This window comes from Trachurus japonicus, chromosome 23 (genome assembly GCF_045865225.1).
Source record: "Trachurus japonicus isolate A0001 chromosome 23, Traja_1.0".
NCBI lineage: Eukaryota > Metazoa > Chordata > Actinopteri > Carangiformes > Carangidae > Trachurus > Trachurus japonicus.
In genome coordinates this window covers 14,579,781-14,596,316 of record NC_140929.1, presented here as the reverse complement: position 1 = coordinate 14,596,316, position 16,536 = coordinate 14,579,781, and the positions used below count along the sequence as shown (strand labels likewise).

General features: G+C 43.7%; 1 protein-coding gene across 13 annotated transcripts in view; it reads left to right on the top strand.

Moving 5' to 3' along the window:
* The window catches only part of foxp2 (forkhead box P2), a 115,569-nt gene that overhangs the window by 39,954 nt on the left and 59,079 nt on the right, over nucleotides 1-16,536 (top strand). For 5 of the 13 annotated variants that reach the window (XM_085768722.1, XM_085768716.1, XM_085768724.1 and 2 more), the window contains exon 4: nucleotides 15,276-15,462. The exons of 4 other annotated variants lie outside the window; for them this stretch is intronic. In XM_085768722.1, the coding sequence (XP_085624848.1) occupies nucleotides 15,286-15,462 (177 nt within the window). In that variant the 5' untranslated portion in view covers nucleotides 15,276-15,285. Of the gene's footprint in view, nucleotides 1-3,985; nucleotides 4,360-15,275; nucleotides 15,463-16,536 lie in introns of those variants that run through there. 4 more of the 13 variants (XM_085768725.1, XM_085768721.1, XM_085768723.1 and 1 more) reach the window with 4 other exon arrangements.

Below are 16,536 nucleotides of genomic sequence, written 5' to 3'. Positions count from 1 at the left end.
AGAGGCGGCACAGGAGGGCCAATTTAACCTGGAGTGTCTGTCGCTAGTCTACAAGCTCCTTCGTTTCAAGAGGCTCGGTCAGCTTGAACTGTCTGACTTCTGTCATTTCGATCTCTTTTTATTTTTCTGCTGTAATGTATACTTTAATTCCCGCCCGCCTGCCGTCTGCATGTAGCAGCGGTGTCGGCAGAAGCAGCTGGAGGGGAGGCGCAGGTATCATTAAGCCTTGGAGAGGCACCAGCGGAACACTGCTGAGTGCTATACGTGGCTCCTCGCAGTGCGTGTTGATGTTTCTGGGCCCAGTGAATGTACAGCCTAGTTTATTTTCAATAGGAACCCGAAGCCGGGCTTGGCCTGAGAGGGCTCCGAGGCCCCCGCCCGCCCGCCGCCCTCCGCCCTCCCCTCACAACACACTGCTTACTCGGGCTGTTGATATTGAGTCAAGCAAACACTCTCTCAGGGATGTCCTGTTGGGCACTCAGCCAAAGTCGCAAATGGAAGTCACATGTGGAGACTCCCAGAGGAAGGCAGTGAGGCCTCAATTCACACCCATCACAGCTACAGTTTTTCCTCGTATAAGTTTTATTAAAAGAAACACTTATACACATATTAATAATTTGGTTGTCCAAAGTGCCAAGTCTTATGTTTATTGTGTGTTATTCACCCATTAAGAAACTGGATATTTTCTGAAATATCTACAATTTTGCAAACAACAAAGAAAACAGAATCAACAGATTTATTATTGTGATTCAGACTCCCCTCTACCTTCATTCACTACTCTGTTTTTCCTCTTTTTTGTGGCAGTGAAATACATATGCAAATATATTTGGACACTGTCATTATCAGCCACTTAATAGGCATTTCATTAGGGATTTTCTGAATGCACGGTGCAAGGCAAGTTGCCATGGATACCCTGGTGCTTAAGTACAGTATATTAAAATGGTGCTGCCTTCCAACCACTTATATAATCACCGGTCCGTAATGGTCTCTGCTCTCTGGCCATAAGCAACATATCGTCTGATCAGCATTGCCCAGGACTAAAAAGAGCCCTACCCCCTCATTATGCCTTATTTGGGTCTCTCATTTATTTATTTATTTATTTATATTTATTCGTAGGCTGGACTAAGTGGCTCATGAATTGTGCTTGTGTGACAACTAATGAATGGCGCTGATGTGTGTGCTCTGTTTCACATGTGTGGTGTTTTTTTTTTTTGCTCTTTAGAAACACTGGTTATCATTGTGTGGGAGTTGTTAGGGGCAGTTGAGCATATTTGAGCAGACGGTGAAATCACTTCATCGTTTTTTTCTTTTTCTTTTCTTTTTTTCTTTCTCTGACTGGCACTTAAATGTGAGAATGGATGAAGGAGGAGCGAAGTCAAATGGATAACTTCCAGAGAACACCACTGATGTACTCGGGCTCTAATAAATACAAGTCACAATCACAGGAAAGCCACTACATCTTTTCCTCGGTGCACCTTCCTGTTTGTGCTTATTCTGAATAATGCATGCAAAAAAATGTTTTTCTTTTCTAAGTTCCACTCATTCATATCATAAGCATGCAATCTTTAGCTAATGGTTGCTGAAGGGTTAATAAGGTGTGATTCACACTGTTGAAGACTGGGCTGCCACTCACTGACAAACCTTACGGCGGTGCTTGTACTTTGTGGTGGCCTGCCAGTGCTGACGAGGGAAACCACTGTGATGGTTGCTTGACTTTGTCTAACGCCCCAGGGGCAATCCACTTCATGGTGGTTTTAATTGAAAATTAATGGGCAGTGGTAGTAGTAATAGTAGTAGTTGTAGTAAACTGAGGAAATAACTGCAGTATCAGGAGATGGGGAAACTGTCACCATCGTTGTCACGGCGTTGCACTGCATCTCACATCACCGCCCCCCCCCCCCTGCTGCTGCTGCCAGGGTTGGTAACCAGCTGCTGCCACCGTCACCCCTCCCCGCTGTACCCACTACACATGTCTACCCCCTCCCCCTTTTACTCCCCCCTTTCTCTCCCTTTCTCCTCTCACTGTTCCGCTGCCACCACATCAAGACGCTGGTGGGCCTGTTTGTCTCTGTTGACCTTGGCAGCAGAAAGCTCTGGAAGAAGAGACATAGGGAATAAATACCTGAAGGGAGGAGGGTAAGGCGGGGGGGCACACAATTGTCAGAGATGTGTAGAAATAGGCATAGCATTCTCCCTAGTGAGGCGAATGTCTCTAAGGCCAGAGGCCTCTTGTTTGTCTTTTCCAGTGAGGAGCTCTGAGTAGTTTATTAAAGGGGCTAAAGGAGCATTCTAGTCTCAAGCCCTCAGCGCTGAAAGAGAAATGGGAGAAATTACTGGCATAATGTGGACGCTTAGAGCAATTAACAGCAGTTGTTTAATGTTAGCCCCCTCTGCCTCTCTGTCGCTGTTTTTTCACTCTTGCTTGCTTTTACACTCTTGTCATCTCCTCCTCTCTCCTTTTCTCCCACTTGCCTCAACTCCCACTGTCTCTCTCCCTCTCCCATGATTGTTTGGTGTTTACCCTCTCTGCCTCAGAGCTCAGACAGTTGACATAAAAATGCTACATCTCTTGGTCTGTGTTGGTCTCTTAATAATGATATCATACGGCTGAAATATGCTCCAGCGGAGCCGGGGAGATAATGTACAATTCAGAGCCTGTTAAATCATGCCAGTGCACCACTCAGAGCTGCAAGTTCAAGTGGTCTTTACCCCGCGCTGGGGGCTACATCTTTTCCTAAATAAATCTGTCATAGTTGCCCTGGGTGCCTCTCTTTAAAACATAAAAAGTTCTTGCACTCCCTTTAACCTCAAGCTGTGGCTGAGCCTGTGTGCCTGCACATGTGTGTGTCCTTTAGAGTGACTTTAATTTTGGAGTTGCATCTCTGCCAGATTTAGACGTTGTGTGTTTGCATTTGGTTTTTGTGTATATGGCACAAACTTATGTAGGCGCATTAAATTAAAACATAAAAAAAATTCCCTTCTTGCATTAAATCTCTCAGGCCCATGTGGCACATGGAGTTGGTGGCAGATGGACTGGCTTTCTGCATCTGCTGTGTGCAGACTGGGGGCTTTGTACTCCTCTCTCCTGGGGAAGACCGAGCCTTTCTTCTTGCCAGTAGATTCCTGTCTGTTGGAGCGACTAAGAAAAACATCTGTGGCATGCAAGGGGAGAGGGAGAGAGAGAGAAAGAGAGGGAGAAAGAGAGAGAGAGAGGAGGTAATTAAAAAAATGACAAAAGGATTGGCAAACACCATTAGCCCTAAATGTTTCATCTCATTGCCTGTTGTGTGTTGTTTACAGTAGTAGAAACAAGTCAATGCATCACATCCAGCACATGTGAGCCCTGCCCGGCTTCATTTGGCTCGCCTCAGCTTTTACGGCTCCTTTAGCAGGCGGTGGGGACCGGTGGTTTCTGCGGTTCCTGTTGGAGATAGTAAAGTAATTCATTAGGAGAGACTTGTTCAGATATCTGAATCTTCATGTAAGACGTCTGTACAGACACGTCTGCCTTTCATCAAGTGGCAAACCAAGCTTTTAAAAGCTGTGGCCGAGGGGGTGAAAAGCTGTGAAATGTTAATCAGCTCATGTTTCACTTTTTTTTAATATATAAATGTTTTTTGTTTTTTAATATGATCCATTCCCACAGACTCACTGTGTTTAGGAGTAGTTTTGAGTTTGGCCATTATTGTTTCATCTTGAAACAGGTTATTTAAAAGCATCATTTTAGTATTTTGTCTGAGAGAAAGTGAAGGAGCGTTCGGCTTGTTGAAGTCTCCCCAGTTCTGAACCTTTGTGGTCCCCCTCCCCTCTCAGATTCCCCTACAAAATGCCTCTTCTGAACCCCCCCGATACACACACACACACACACACACACACAGAAACACCCCCCCCTTCACACACCATTCCTTTGCCAACTCTCACCACCCTCCGCCCCCTCCGCTCCCCTCCCCACGACCAGCCCCCCTACCCCACTGATCAAGCCACTGGTTTTTGTGTACTATTGGTCCTCGGGCGTCAAAACAATCCAGCGGGGCTGCCTGACTTGTTTTAATTAGGCAGCACTGAAACGGCAACTGTCTCTCAGACGTGACCAGGCAGAGGTGCTCTCCCCGCTCACTACTGTAAATACCGCTGTAAATACTTCTCTGGTGATGTCTTTGACAGTAAGCGTCAGCTAGTTTCTCTCCACTTTTTTTTTTCTTTTCCCCCTTTTTTCCACTTTTGATGCTCTTTTCTACTAGTGGCATTTCCCCCCCTCTCTTCATTTTTGAAACACAACTAATGCCTCCAGTCTTCTGAGAATATTTCTTCAAATGCTTCTTACCGGGGAGATTGGATTTCTCTCTCATTGTTTAAAAGGTAGGTCATTTTATCTGTCACTCTCTCCTTCTCTCTTTTGCAGTACTTGTGGTATCGTAGCAGTGCTTTGTGATAGCGTGTTACTTGGTAATGCATGGATGTGATATGGCTAATTGTTTTTAAGAGCCCTATACACTCTCTGCCACAGCACAGTGGAGGCTACCGACTCCAGTCAGCCCTTTACTAATCCCATTCAGACTCTTTACATCTACACGAATACACACGCACACACACACACACACACACACACACACACACACACTTTGACATGCACCACAATCAGAGCTGAAAAGAAAAGCGCTAAAATAAAGCCAGACACACATACCTCCGCGGCGAATGCACCTCTCGTAGCGGCGTCCTCCAGCTCTGCTTCTGTCTCCGTTTCCCTCTCGTCTCAGCCGCGCCGGCTGCATGGAGCAAAGCAGAGAGCCAGTCCGGCGGGTCGTGTGTGTGTGTGTGTGTCAGTCAGTGTGTGTGTGTGTGTGTGTGTGTGCACTTGCATAGGAAAGAGAGAGAGAGGGGGAGAGGAACAGAGAGAGAGCGTTCAGAGGAGCAGATGTGTGAATAGAGCGAGAGCAGCCTGGTGAGCATGCAGGCGAGGTGCTGGGGGAGAGGCGGCGAGCATCCTGCGAGGAGTCTCGGTGCTCCCCGTGTGAAGGTCCCCTCACACTCTCTCACATACACACACACTCGCTCATTCACACACGGGACCCACCCACACACACACACACATACACAGAGCACTTACACACACAGTCCCTCTCACACATTTGCACCCAAACACATTAATAAACAAATTTTTCTTTTTTTAACTTACTTTTGAAAAAGTAACTCGCAAATAAACTGAATCAGATTTAGAGGTCATTCTCTAAATGAAAAGACAGTGACAATTAAGATGTAACAAATAATTGCAGTGTGTGTCTCATTTCCAATAAAGGGGGGAGTGAAATGATAAGTAGTGTTTTCCAGTAATTGTGATATATTTCATCAGTGGCAGGCATAAGAAATGATTGTCTAATTATTTCCAGTGTGGAGAGAGAAAGAAGCTGCCGTGTCTCTGTCATAAATTTCCATTTTGTACATTACCCCCCTCCCACCCCCCCCACCCCTCTTCCATTCACACTCGTGCACACGCACAAATGCACATGCTCCACTGTACCCTCTCCCACTCTTTTCCCTCTCTTTCCCCCCCAACCCAAACCTCTCTCCTATCGGGCCTGCATGTCCGACCCACACAGGGGGCCCCGGTCGGTAATTGCCCCGGTGACAACTGGAAATGATAGAATAATTGTCAGGAGAGGCGTCTGGGCTTTCTTTCTTTCTTTTTCTTTTTTTTTTTTTTTTTTTTTTAATGGGGCGAGGGTGATTTAAGTATGCATGAATGGCACGGTGGTGGTGGTGGTGGTGAGGCGGCAAGAGAGGGAGAGGAGAGGAGAGAAGAGGAGAAGAGAAGAGAGGAGAGAGGAGAGGGAGCGAGGGGGAGCCGGGGCGGGGGCTGGGTGGTGGGTGGCGGGGGTGGGCGAGCGGGGGAAGGGGGGGGGCTGGCTTGTTTATGATGCCATCCCCCATAAACACGGCTGAAGTGATGACACAGATAGTGTTGCCTCTCCACGCGGTGACACCAGTCGACTTGTGGCCGTTGCTGCGAGACACCCTCGGCAGTGGCAGAGGCAAGCACTCTGTTCTCTGGTCAAGCTCTCTGGCACTCCTCACTCTCAGGTAAAAAAAAAAAAAAAGAAAGAAAAAAAGTCAGGCAGACTCTGTCCATCCATCCATCTATCTATCCATCCATCCACCTATCCATCCTTCCATCAATCCTCTGTCATCCGTAGTTGACTCCAGGCTCTTGGCTGTGTTTAATGGTTGTGTTTTATTGCCGGGCTGTGTCTCCTGCCTTCCCCGCTGGTCGTCCCACTGTGTAACCGTGCAGCCTTGGTCTGCGGGCTCTGTTAATCTGCTGCTTAATTAGTGCTGATGAATGGCTCAGAGTGTGTGTGTGTGTGTGTGTGCATGCGTACAAGCGGAGTGTGTGCGTCTGTGCACCGGTGCTGCTTTGTGTTTGTGTGCCTGCATGAGTGAGTGCATGTGTGCGTGTGAACTCACTCACTGTGGTATTTCTGCTCCTCTAGTAGTTGGTCCGAGTGTGTGTGTGTGTGTGTGTGTGTGTGTGTGTGTGTGTGTCTTTTTTGTGTAGTTGTTGCTACTTGCTTGCTAAGCTAATCATTGATCATTAAAAATCAAGAGGACAGACATTCACCACGATGGTTAAACAGAATAAAAGGGCACAGCCACTGTATAACCTTGCATAAGCTAATAACAATCAAACATTAATCAGCTGCAGACATGTGTTTTTAGGGGGCAAAGCTTTTTACTTGAAGTTTGACTTATTTGTTTTTCTCCCATTTCTTGGTGTTGGAAAAAAAAGTCTCTTTGGAGCAGATGTTAAGTTTGAAGAGGAGAGAGGTCACAAGACTGATAATCGGTGAAGCACTAATTATCTTTATCAAAGGCAAGTGGGATAATTTGTTTACTTAAATATTGATGAGGGTGAGCAAGGCATGGTATTGGGCTATTGTGGGCATATTATTAACATTTCATAGGGCTTTGTGCAGGAATGCGAAAGGGACTCCTCTTCATAATTTAATACCCTAATGCATAATGAGCTATGTGATTAGTTCACATGGAGAATTGGCCAAACTCCATTTTGAAGGCAGATAATTTACATTGTTCTCCAGAGTCTGGCATATAATAGGTTCTTTAGCGCAATAAAATTAAATGCTACACATTTTATATTTCAGCTTACAAATCCCCCTGGCAATATTCAGTTTTGAGTCTTCTTCGTCTTTTTTCCCCCCCTCTATCCACATCTGCCTTGTTTTTGTTTTAAAAAAAGGAGAAAATGAATTTTGAAATTGTTTAACTAAAACACATGTTTACCTACATGTTTTATTTAGAATGCACACTGGCCAATTAACACTGTTCATTAGCAGAGCCGCGTTATTTGTTTTGAAAGTTTAACCAATCACTTTGTTATGCTAATTGTGATGTAATTTAATTTGAGTTCCCGTAATGATGATGCCGCTATTATCCACATAAATGATGCAGTTAAGCAGCACGGCCTCATTTGCATGTGCTTGAAGGGAGAGAGGCTGAAAGGAGCCGGCTCCCGTATCACTCTGCTTTAATTTTCCACCTCTGTTCACTCCTGCCCTATGGGTCTTCCTGGCCTGTCGCTGGCTATTGATGATCAGCACTTTTATCTAGATTTTTTTTAATGACAAAGAGGCCTTTATTTGTCTGCTAACAGATTCCTAGAACTGCAGTGTAGGGAAATTAAATAATGGAAATACGAGACTATTAAAAAATGCAAATGATTATTTTTTTAGTCGATGTATCAAACATTAAGTGAACAGTTGATACGTGTGCCCCCTTCACACACACACTCACTCTCGCACACACACTCTTACACACAGATGCACGCCCCTTCTCATTTTTATTGGTTCTGTTTTGGATGGTTGTGGGGGGAAGAGTGGCTTCTTGAATTTAACATTTCCATATCAAAGTGGTGCTTTGTTGGCGAGGGCTTAATTTTTAATCTGTTGATTCCATCATCATCTTTGGTTTGGACATTATTCAGATGTGTGCTGAATAGTCATGTGTGTTTTTGAAATGGAAAGGTGCAGTCAAGCAGTCAGGCACTACACACTGTCAACCAGTCTCTGTATATTTTTGTTAAATCAATTTCTTAATCCTACGAGGAGCAGGAGGGATCCTTTCTTCCCAACACTTTTAAAGTCCCCAACCGGGCATGGAGAAAGTGTGACTAAGCCGGTGGTAAAGACTGCCCATTATCTATTTTGTCGTGGGTTAGACTTTGGTAATTTTCCTGTGGAAAGATTATTTTTTCTCCTGACCAGTCTCCCCCTGTTATGCTCCTAATTGGTTACATAAATCTTCTGGTATGAATGAGGAATGTTGCGGTGTTGTCAACTGCAATCTTCACCCTTATTTACCAATTCATTAAGATCTATCGATGCAGGACTGCTGAGAGGGAATGACAACATAAATCAGAGCTGGAGACATAATGGCCCTAATCAACCAGAAATAACTGGAAACGTCACAATGAGCTATGTCTCTGTAGATGTGCCGGCCGCGGCTGGCTCCCTGCGCCTGTCCGCTGGATCTGCCGTGCTGTGGAGGAGCACCAGAGAGTCAGGCCAGCAACTGTCATTAGCTCCTCTGATTTTTCTTTTCTTCTCTTCTTCTCTTCTTCTTTTCCTCTCGACAAGAGCACCAGAGCAGTGTAAAGAATTTGTCCATTTTCTTCTTTTTGTTTTACAGCTCGTGCTCCATGTCAAAGCGGCTCAGTCCTGATCGCTCTCTGAATAAACGCCTTTTCTAAGTGGAACAGGGCCACGCATGAGGTCTATAAATACAGTCAGGTCGGAAGTACCCTGCATTCTCTGGCGCACCTCCTCTAGATTTGGTAAAGATGATTGGATGAGACAATGAGGCCTCCCCTCTTTATAGGTCAATTAGCCTTGATTAGGTGGGCCGAGTTAATTAATGGAATTGGCAAATATGCAAATGAGAGCTGACTGATCAGCTTTCGTCACTGTCTCGCTCACCCGCAGCGGCTGGGCTGTCTCTTGCTTCACCAGAGTGAGGTGCCTGATGGGTAACATGTAAATGATATGGGACGAGCCTAAATGCTGGAGAAAAGTAGTTTCTCTCCTCCTCTTTCTCTCTGTCTGAGGGGCGTGCTCTGTCACACTATCACATTTAAGAAGTGTGCATTTACTGCTGAAGCACGATATTTTGTCGAGCAAAGGCGATTGGATAAATTGCAAAAATATTTCATTTCATTTTAAAATATTTTCTCCAATTTTCACTGAATGACTCTTTGTTGATGTTGATTTAATATTTTGACCCCCCCACACCCTGTTTCTTTTTTATTTTTTATCAGTAATTGGATATTCCGTGTACAATAACTGTTTTGCCATTGTCATATTTCAGAGCTGGTTGTATTCATATAAAAAATGAATTTGTATTAACATAGTATCATGCACACTATTCATGAGTGCCTCTTGCATTTGATTCTAAGGAGACATTGTGCAGATCGCACAATTGAACATGCACTTTACACTCTTTCCTCTGGTTTTCTTCATTTTTCGTCATTTTTTCCCCCTTTCTCTTCTCCACAAACACTGACTCTCGACGCACACTCACACTCCATTCAGGGACACTTACACACTGTGGCAAATAGTCTGTCTTTTATCTTATTCTGTCTCATCTCCTTATTGTAAATATAAGAGAATTAAGTTCTGAACATTCTTGACTGAATGTCTCCTATCACAGAACTACAATTTATTGTCAGCTCAAATGAAGAATTGAAATATGACTGAGGTTTTGTCAATGTAGGGCTCATTGGACAGGAGATAACCACATTTGATTCTGTTGCTTTGAATAATGTTAATCCTGAAAAATGCAAAGTCCATTATTCACATTCATCTCTTTTCATTTGGCACCTACTCCTGATTTTGTAAATATGATTTCTCCAGCCCCTTTCTTTTCCAAAGCAATCTTTATTCACCGGTGAAGCACTTTTGAAATTCCTCTATCTGAGAGCAGAAACCATTACCATACACAGGTTTATAAGAAGTAGTCATTAATGCTCTTTTATGGTGGCCCTTTAGTGCCAAAAGGGAAGCTTTTAATTCTAAGGCACGACAGCCTAGCTTTCCTTAGTTAATCCGGGGGACTGGGTTTTGTCGAACATAGCTTTCCAAGTGGTCGTTTTTCCATCTCCGACTCCAAACTCCCTGCTCGAAGCAGAAGGCTGTAATAAACTGCTTGTGGTGTCCCTGTGCTGTGACAACTCGCTACCAGAAAAAGACTATAGTACACACCCTTGTACAAACAAACATATGATCATAATCAAAGATTTGTGGAAGGCATACATTTACGGTCTCCCTTGCATGAATGTCTGCAAGGCTTCTGATGAAGTTATTTTAAACTGTTTTTTGCCCTTCATTATTTGGTTTTAGATTAAAATTATCACTTTAAAAATCGGTGGTTTTAAACCCCATTTTTATAGTCAGCACATACATGGCATTTTGATTTATTAAGCAATCTGAAGTATTGAATATGGGAGCCCTTGCCCTTGCCCAGTTACTTCTTTATTTTGTATGCATAGCAACTTATGGCAATGATGAATTAATTTCACTCAAGCACAGAATCTGTGATTATTTTAAATGGTAACCATATCTCAACTTGATCAGAGAGCTGTGAGGAGTCAGCAGACTGTGAAATGTAATTTCTATTATTATTATTTTTTTATTTTGATCTCACAAATCCAAAGAATTCCAGCCAGCCACCTGAAATGTGAGCTGATAATGAATGGACTTCTGGGATCACAGATTTACCGGTCACTTTTTTTTTCTTTTTTTTTGCTACCCCCACCCCTCCTGTCCTCCTTTTCTTTTTTTGTCACCCTAATGAAAATATTTTTTGCAACTCATGCATATAAGATGAGGGAATGGATCAGTGTTGTAGATGGAGGCAGAGCGGAGAACATCCTCACAGTGAAAATGGATAGCCCACAGACTCTGAACCAGACCAGTGTCAAGCCTGTTGTGTGTTAACAACGTATCGTGCACGAGTGTGAGTGTGTGTGTTAAATTCCCCAGTGTTCCCTAGACAGTGTTGGAGCACCAGCAGACAGCTGTGTATTCCCACTAGATGGATGGCCAGTGTCATACTGTGTGTTTACTGCACATGATAGAGCGGGAGACAGGCCAGGTAATGAGGCTACATTAAGGGCTTTTAGAGCTCGCAAACAAAGATGGAGGGCTGCTTCTTTCCCCTTTAATGATAGGTGTGTGTACGTGTGTGCGAGAAAAAGAGAGAGAGAGAGTGTACGTATCTGTGTGTGTGTATGTTTGGAGCAATGAAAGGCTCAATTCTCCTTACACCTTTGTTGTGTCATTTCTCGGAAGAAAGAGGAGAAAATTCTCCCAATCTCTGGGCCAAATGCGTCGTCAGGACCCTTTTCTCAGATCCCGATACCTGATGGAAGAGACAGATTTGCGTAGTGTGAGATTCAAGTGTAAACATTTGCTCAAGCTGAAGAGGAATAGCAAGCAAGGCTATGGTTGCGCAAGGAACGAGACAAAAGCTGGAGTTGGTCTGAAGCTTTGCAAATAAAGTGTCTGTGTGTGTCTTACCGAGGCTCCACCTGAGCAGAGATGTTGGAGCCATCAGCCACTGTCGACGACAGTAAATGTAGAGTTATCTCTCCCCGTCTCTCACTATCTTTCCACCAACCCGCAACCTAAACACTTTAGTATCACTATCATCTTCCTTCCCACAGCTATACATCTAGAGAATTACCAGCGTATTACCAGGGCACTGACAGCCCTCCTCTCTGTTTCCGATTGTGATATTAAGTAGTCTAGGTTCTGGCTCATTGGAAGATTGTGGCTTGGGGAAATGGCATCAAACAGCGGGTGTGTTGAAATGCAGGACACTGGCAATTTATGGGATGTCAAACACACGTGCATGCGAGCCGGCGAGCCTCACTCATGCGGCATTAAAAGCTGCCTGCACCGGCGCAGATCACAGCCATGCAGGGCCCCAGTCCACACTGTAGCTGGAGGTGGCGTTGGCTCCTTCCGACCTAGTTGGTTTAGGGACAGGCTGATCCGGGGTCAGGGCTGGTACCCCTGAGGGGGACAGAGAGAGAGAGAGAGAGAGAGAGAGGGTACAGGGCAGGGAGAACCTGTAGTACTCACACACTCAGACACAAATGCAGATACACACTTGCATACAGTCACACCCTCAGGTGCTGAATATTGTCACTGCCTGTCTCTCTTGAGTATTGAGTGTGTGCGTGTGTGTGTGTGTGTGTGTGTGTGTGTGTGTGTGTGTACACATGTGCGCGTCTCGATCTGTGACAGTTCCATCACCCCCACAGTCGGAGCCACAGCTCGGTCGCCCGCTCATCATTGCAGCCTGGCTGTGTTTCTAATTGACATTCTAATTGGCAGATTTGAATGCCGCCTTTAGATGGCTAATTAATTTATCTCACCGCTGTCATTAAGGTTAAAGCACCATCTGATCTCTGCGAATATACTTTGCATATATCTGCATTATCATTATGTTGCAGTTAGACATATTGCACCGATTTTATTTTGGAGGAGGGAGGGAAGATTATAGCGGTGAGATTAAGCTGGACGCTGAGCTTTTATTATTTGTGCAAGAAATTCAAATTACACTTCTCTCTTTTTTCTCAACTTAAGCTATGTTGTCTGATTTTTTTTTATTTTTATATGATATTAATGTTTTATACACCGGTAATCACATATAAGTACATTAAAAGCAAATTTCACTGGTTTGTTAATATCAAAGTAGCAATTTTCCTTGGACTTCCACGGTAGTTTGCGTTGGATTCAGATCTTATTAAAAAATCCTTATTTCCTTTTCTCATATATCTTCAAGTTTTCTGAACATCCATCGCCGGTCCAAGAAAGAAAGCACAAAAAAAAGAGAGAGAGATCCAGGCTCCATTAGAATGTTCATAAAATCGTAGTAAAGGCAATCAGACAGTCTTTCTCTGAATATTTTAAACATTGGGCATGTAAAATTTATGCCTAATTTGAATACTTATTAGCCGGCTGATCTCGGCAGCAGCCTTGAGTTTCTTATGCTGAGATTCATCACCGGATTGGATGTCACATTGTGCCAGTCTCTACCCCCCCGCCTCACACACAGACACACACACACACACACACACACTACCACCACCTTCCTCCCTCCCACTTACTCTCCTTTTCTCTCTCTTTCACTCAGCATTCTCTTCCTCTGTCTCTCTCCACCCTCCACCCTCTCTCTCTCTCTCTCTCTCTCTCTCTCTGTCTTTTTTCTATGTCTCTCTCCATCAGTAGTGAGCGGTGTGGTGTTAAACAGGGGCCTGTTTGTTCACAAGCACGCCTTGTCCTGGCCTCTTCCCTATTTACTTGTGTCCCGGGCAGCTGTCGCCCTGCTCTGTGTAACTGCTCAGCCCTGTTTGTTCTCCCTGCCTGGATCCTGTTTATCCTGGCTGTAGACATCCTTTAAGGCCTGTCCTGTATCTGCCCCTCGTCAAACACACACACACACACACACACACACACACACACACACCCGAGCACGCACACAAACACAATGAAGGACATGTACACACTTCTATTAAAACTGGCCAAAGAATACACATGATATACCCATGTGGACTGGGTACACAAAAACACACTTTGACAAACACACACACAGACACATAGCCACAATCATCATCTGCCCTTCTGTTGTTGCGTGTGTGTGGATTATCTTGTATTAGATTGCTTTTTCATATGTTTAAAAAAAAAGCAGTGAAATTTTTTGCATTGTTAAAATGAGAAGTAGCAGAAGTGCTTTAGAAATAGAGATAGAAATAACATCGTGCCTCACAGCTTCAGAAAGCAAACTTCCTCCACAAGGTTGTGGTGGTATCAGTATTTTTTATCATTTAGAATATTAATAGCCTCAAAATTTTTATTGGAAATATTAAAAATAATTGTGATCTTAATGGAGACAGCACAAATCCCAGACTTGTGTGGTGCGTTGTTGAGTTGCTGTGTGTTGGGTCTGAGTGTCTTATTTATTGTGAGAGTGTCGACTGATGTTGGTGGGGCTCCTCTCTGCCCCAGTAAAGGTACAGAGCATTAAATGCAGGGGAAAATGATAAAACATTTATTACTGGAGAGAGAGGAGGTAATATGCATAATTTATGCTGTTTTTAGCACAATCATTAGTGATATTCGTGATAGATTTTTTTCCCCTTTTCTTCTTCCTTTTTTCTCTATCTCCACCAGTTTTCCATATCTAATAAATACAACAGAATTAGTCCCAAATCGTGCGTTTATTTACTGTTATTTTTTATTTTTTTAAATCTTGGATTCTTAATATTTCCCACCATAAAGCTTTATGGCAGCTCAGCATCTGGTTTAATTGTGTCCCTATTTTTTTTCTCTCTGAAACGTAACAAAATGAATGAATATTTGAGGTTTGATTTAAGACGAGGGGGGGAAAAAAGGAATCGAGCCTATAAATGACACATGAGCGTCCTGCCTCTATGGAAGCCTGCGAGGCAGGTTTTATTTAGCCACAGCAAAGATGACAAACCCATTATAGTGTTCATCACAAGCCCTGCACCATGTGATTTGGTGCCTCCCCTTCCTCCTCCCCCGCCCCCCCCCCTCCTCCTCCTCCTCCTCCCCCATCGCCAAAATTTTTTAATTTTGCATGATTAGCTTTGCGTCATTAGGCAACTTCATACAGATGTGACACTAAAATTCTGACAGCTTCAAGACGTCAGATATTTTAGGAGTGCCCGCGCTTCTGTTTCTCTGTCTGTGGTGCCTGGATGTCTGAAAGTGTAATGGAGATATTAAGAAAGCATATGCTCCTTCATGAATCACATATTTGTTCAAGCGTATTTATTTCATTTCTTACACATGTATTTTTACATATTTAAAAAGATAAATAAAACAAAAATAAAACTTTATTTTGTAAAAGGATAATGCTTTAATGATTTGTGCCCAAATTTTAGTGGATAAAAAACAAAATAAAAACATTTGCCATATTTAGGGACCCCTCCCATTTCAAATAGCACCAGGACGTGCATCTCTTTGTATTGCTTCATTTACACAATGAATGCATAATTGCTCCTCCTGCATCCCCCCCTTTCTCCTTCCCCCCCTCCCTCTTCTTTAAATGCTTTAATTTGCAGAGGGGGACTGAGGGCTTGATAATGGAAGCATAAAAAAAAAAAAAAATAGGAGGGAAGAAGGGGGGAATTGTAACAAGAAGAGCCCTAACCGGTGCCTCTTAATCACTTCTAGGTTTTAAATCATGATGATGCAGGAGTCGGCCACAGAGACAATAAGCAACAGTTCAATGAGTCAAAATGGAATGAGCACCCTAAGCAGCAGCCAATTAGAGGCTGGCAGTAGAGATGGGAGATCAAGCGCTGGTGACACGAGCAGCGAAGTAAGCACAGTCGAGCTGCTGCATCTGCAACAACAGCAGGTAAGTTGTGTTTCTCCCCCGTCTCGTCTCTCTGCCGCTCGCTCTCTCTCTCACTCTCCCTCTCCCTCTCTCTCTCTCTCTCCCACTCACTCTGTTTTCCCCTCGCTCTCCCACTCTGCTCTGCTCTGCTCTCTTCTCAGGCAGCGCTGGGCTTTTCTACATAGGCAGGAGGCACAATGAAATATTATTTTTTTGTTGCTGTTTTTTTTTTTTTTGGAGTGTTGTTTAGGAGATAGAAAAAAACATTGTTTATGTAATGGGCTGTTTATGTTGTTGGTGGATTTTTTGGTTAGTTTGTTGTGCTGTCGGCGTGTTCTGCCTGAAGCTGTTGTCTGCAGAGTGATGAAAATGTTTTGCAGTGACACTTTTACATGGTTATGGATTTTGTTGTGTTTTTTTGCATTGGCACTTCAGTTTATATTTGTAGAGAGGTTGTTGCAGCCATGTGAGAGAGTTAGGAAGTGTGTGTGTGTGTGTGCGTGCATGCATGAAAGTGTGTGTGTGTCTGGTACAAAAGAGAGAGAGAGACAGAGAAAGGGAAAGAATGTGTGTGTTGGAGCATAGTACGGACGCATTTGGGTAGTGTGTGTGAGTGAGTGTGTGTGTGTGTGTGTGTCATGGCAGTGCTGTATCCACCAGAGGGCCTCCTAATTCGACACTAGTTAGAGGCTCACACACAGACACAGATGCTCTAACCACAGACCCACCAGCGACAGGAACCTTTGACCGTTTCACTTTTGAAAGACTCATTTTCTCTCAGTCTCTTCATCTCACTTTCTGTCCATCTAGAAAATCATTTAGACTTTTTTTTGTACTCTATTTTAACATCATTTCTTTTCTGACTGACTTGATAATCTTGTTCTCTCCCTGTTGAGTATTTATTATATTGATTTTAGTGATTTCCTCTGGTTGGAGTCACCACCAACAATTTCAAATATATCACTGTGTTTAGTCTCTTTTAACTTTTCCTCAGTCAAATGTGTTTGTTTTATTGCACCGTCTCTTTTCTACTCAGTCCGAGCAAGTTGAGGGTGAAAGAACTACAGTGGAGGGTGTGTGTGTGTGTGTGTGTGT